General features: G+C 44.6%; 1 protein-coding gene across 1 annotated transcript in view; it reads right to left on the minus strand.

Moving 5' to 3' along the window:
• The window catches only part of CUX2 (cut like homeobox 2), a 343700-nt gene that overhangs the window by 45137 nt on the left and 295070 nt on the right, over positions 1-3493 (minus strand). Inside the window, exon 8 of the mRNA XM_069081410.1 lies at positions 1516-1582. Coding sequence (XP_068937511.1) covers positions 1516-1582 — 67 coding nt within the window. The remainder of the gene's footprint in view (positions 1-1515; positions 1583-3493) is intronic.

The raw sequence follows: 3493 nt of genomic DNA on the forward strand, positions 1-3493 counted from the left end.
TCCATCCATCCATCCATCCATCCATCCATCCATCCATCCATCCATCTGTCTATTCATATTATATATCTAACAAATCTATATTATATCTGTCTAATGTAGTCTATGTTGTTTGTCTATATCTATCCATCCATCTATGTTGTATATATCTAGTCTATGCTCTATCTGTCTAATAGATCTATTATGTCTATCTATATATTCATACTATATATCTAATAAATCTATATTATACATCTACATCTATCTATAATATCTGATATCTCTATGTATTATCTATCAACTATATCTATCTATATTATATATTTCTCTATTATATATCTCTCAAACATTCACATATCTATATATAGACACATGATGGGTAGCTAGGTGATGCTGTGGGTAGAGTGCTGGGCCTAGAGTCATGAAGACCTGAGTTCAAATCCAGTGTCAGACACTTCCTAGCTGTGTGACTTTAGTCAAGTCACGTCACCCTATTTGCCTCAGTTTCCTCCTCTGTAAAATGAGCTGGAGAAGGAAATGGAAAATCACTCTAGTGTCTTTGCCAAGAAACCCCCAAATGGGGTCACAGAGAGTCAGGCATGACTGAAAAGTGACTTAGTAACAAGAAGATACACAATGGAAATACTGATATTTTATATGTATAGTATCTATCTTCTTTCTATACTTCTATGTCTCTCCATTAGAACATAAGGTTGTGTGTAGGGATTCTTTTATTCTTGGCACTCTTATGCCCAGTGCCTGGAACATAATGGATGCTTGGAAAAGGCTTGTTGGATGACTGGAGATAGAGGAAAGTCTTGGGGATCATAGGTCTGGAGTTGAAGGGAGCTCGGGGGTGACTGAGCCCACCCTTTCATTTTACAGGTGAGGAAACTGAGTCCCATGAAGGCGAAGTAGCCTGTCTGTGGTCACATGGGTACTAAGTGACAGAGGCAGGGTTTGCTAGAATTCCATTTTCTGGCCAGCCCAGCATGAGGACTCAGTAATATGGCACCAAGGAAAGGGGACATGTCCATGGGGACCCAGAAGCAAGAGCTCTAGCTGACATTCACCATATCAGGGGCTGGCATAGCCCTGGGTTACTTAATTTTTTGATAATAATAATACTAGTTTATATTTATGTGGCATTTTATACATGTCATCTGATATTATCCTCACAACAACCCTGGAAGTGGGTGCTATTACCTTCCTCATTTTACCAATGAGGAAGCCAAGGCCAAGGGCAGTAAAATGACCTACCCAGGGTCACACAGCTGGCAAGTGAGGAAGGATTTGAATTAGGTTTTCTGACTCTACGCTCCAAGCTCTAGCCATTGCACCACCTGGTCATTTCTACCACGCTGTACATGGGGGCCCGTCCTGGCTCAGGAGGGGCTGAAATCTGGCAGTGCTGGCTCCCCAAGTGTTTCCTCTCTGTAATGTTCTTGGTCCTGACCTAGTCTCATTGCTTGGACTTTGGCCCCGCCTCCACGAGGCCAGAAAGAAGGCAGATGGGGAGGCCCGAGGGTGCTCACTTACTTGGATGCGGCTTCTTCATCATATTTACACCGTAGGTCCAGGAGCTCCGTCTGCGTGGCCTTTAGCGCTGCCCATCAAGAAAAAAAGGGACATGGTGAGTGAGCAAACCCTCACACTCATGGGGCCAGGAGGAAGAGGCCAAGGAAGCGGGGAAGTGATGGGCCCTCCCAGCACGAGGCCGGCTTCTCATTCCCACTCCAGGACACTCTCTGCTTTCGACATTCCAGTAGGCAGGGCTGTAGATTCAGAACTGGAAGGGACCTTAGAAATCATCAAATTCCCTGCCCACTCCACCCCAACAACCCATTTTATGGATGAGGAAACTGAGCATAGGGTGACTTGTCAAATGACTTGCCTGTAGCCACCTGGCTATTTACTGTCTGAGACAGTATTTGAACTCAGTTCTTCCTGGGTCAAAGGCCAGAGCTCTCTCCACTAGGCTACCAAGCTGCCTCTGTGGAGGACAGTCTTTTTGGAAATGGCATTATCATAATCAGGAAGGCCTAAGGGCAGGACCAAGAAGACAACAGTTGGTGGCAATATCTTTAATGAGAGCACCACAGCACCTTGGGATCATGGATTTGGAGCTGAAAGGGCCCCTAAAGGCCATCTAGCCCAACCCCTTCCCCCATCCCCTAATATTACCCCCTGCCACCACACTGCTGCTTCTCTGTGTGGCTGTCCATGGTGAGCAAATACAAAAAATCAGGGAGATGCCAGGCCTCTGGGCTAATAATATCAGACTGGTCCTTAGAGTGTGGCTGCAGAGCTGACCACTTGTAGACAGGAGGGAGGACCTTGTAGACAGGAGTATGGTTACCTGGGAGGCTTTCTCTGTTTATCTGGATTTGTGTCTCTCTCTGTTGTGTGAGGCTCTGAAAAAAGCCTTGTGCATCAGGGCTGTGCTGAGAGCTGCCTGAGGTCTTAGGAACAGAGGGTCCACGGATGAGCTGGGCAATAATGACTCTGAGTCACAGCTGCATCCTTTGACAACAGATCCCCACCCCTTTCTCCTGCCTATGCCAGTGCTCCTGAGTCCCTGACAGTCTAAGGAGCTCTAGGGGGAAGGGGTTAAGTGGGGAAGCACAGAAGCTTTATCCTTTATGATGTCATCACAGAAGGTTATGGACTGGACCTTGGTTTCCTTAACATCCTTCATTTCCCTCAATCTCTCCATTAAGCACAAGTTTCTCTAAATCCTTCTTGAACTTCCCCATGTATTGGGTCCATGGCAAATTTCAGGGGTAAAAAATCTCATGTTTGTTCACTTGGGGTAATTCACCAGGCATTTATTTAAGTGACTAATTTCTGAAGACCCCTTTTTATTGGTCCTAAATCTGACTCTTTGAATCTTCAGGAATTCTTTTCTTCTACTCAGATAGGGATATGGTGACCAAGTCCCTGCTTCCTCTTTTCCAAACCCTCCATTGTATCATAAGTGACATTGGTCAAGTCACTTAAATCTTCATGGGCTTCAATTTCCTCATCTATAAAACAAATGGGTTAGATTAGTTACCTCTGAGTTCACTTCTATCTCTAAATATGAGAGACTATTTCTACTACTATGATCTGTGGTCCTACTACCTGTGTAAGCCTGATCAAGTCACTGTTTCCAGGCCTCAGTTTCCTGATCTGTAAAATGAGGTCGTTGGACTAGATGACCTCTGAGGTCCCTTCTACTTTCAGAGTTATGATCCTATGATACTAGCTCCTTCTAAACTGTAAAGTTGCACATATATATAGTCATGGGTACATAGATGTAAGTATGTGTATCTACATATCTATCCCTCCAACCAATGAGCCATTTAACCATCCATCCATTCAACCATCTGTTCATCCACCAATCTTGCCATCTATCCATACAATGATCTATCCTTCCATCCAATTTAACCATCCACCCATTCACCCATCTGTTCATCCACCAATGTAGTCATCCATCCATCCATCCATCCATCCATCCATCCATCCATCCATCCAT

This window comes from Petaurus breviceps, unplaced genomic scaffold, assembly GCF_028583685.1.
Source record: "Petaurus breviceps papuanus isolate PSGF00001 unplaced genomic scaffold, PetGlider_PUasm1.0 99, whole genome shotgun sequence".
Lineage (NCBI taxonomy): Eukaryota > Metazoa > Chordata > Mammalia > Diprotodontia > Petauridae > Petaurus > Petaurus breviceps.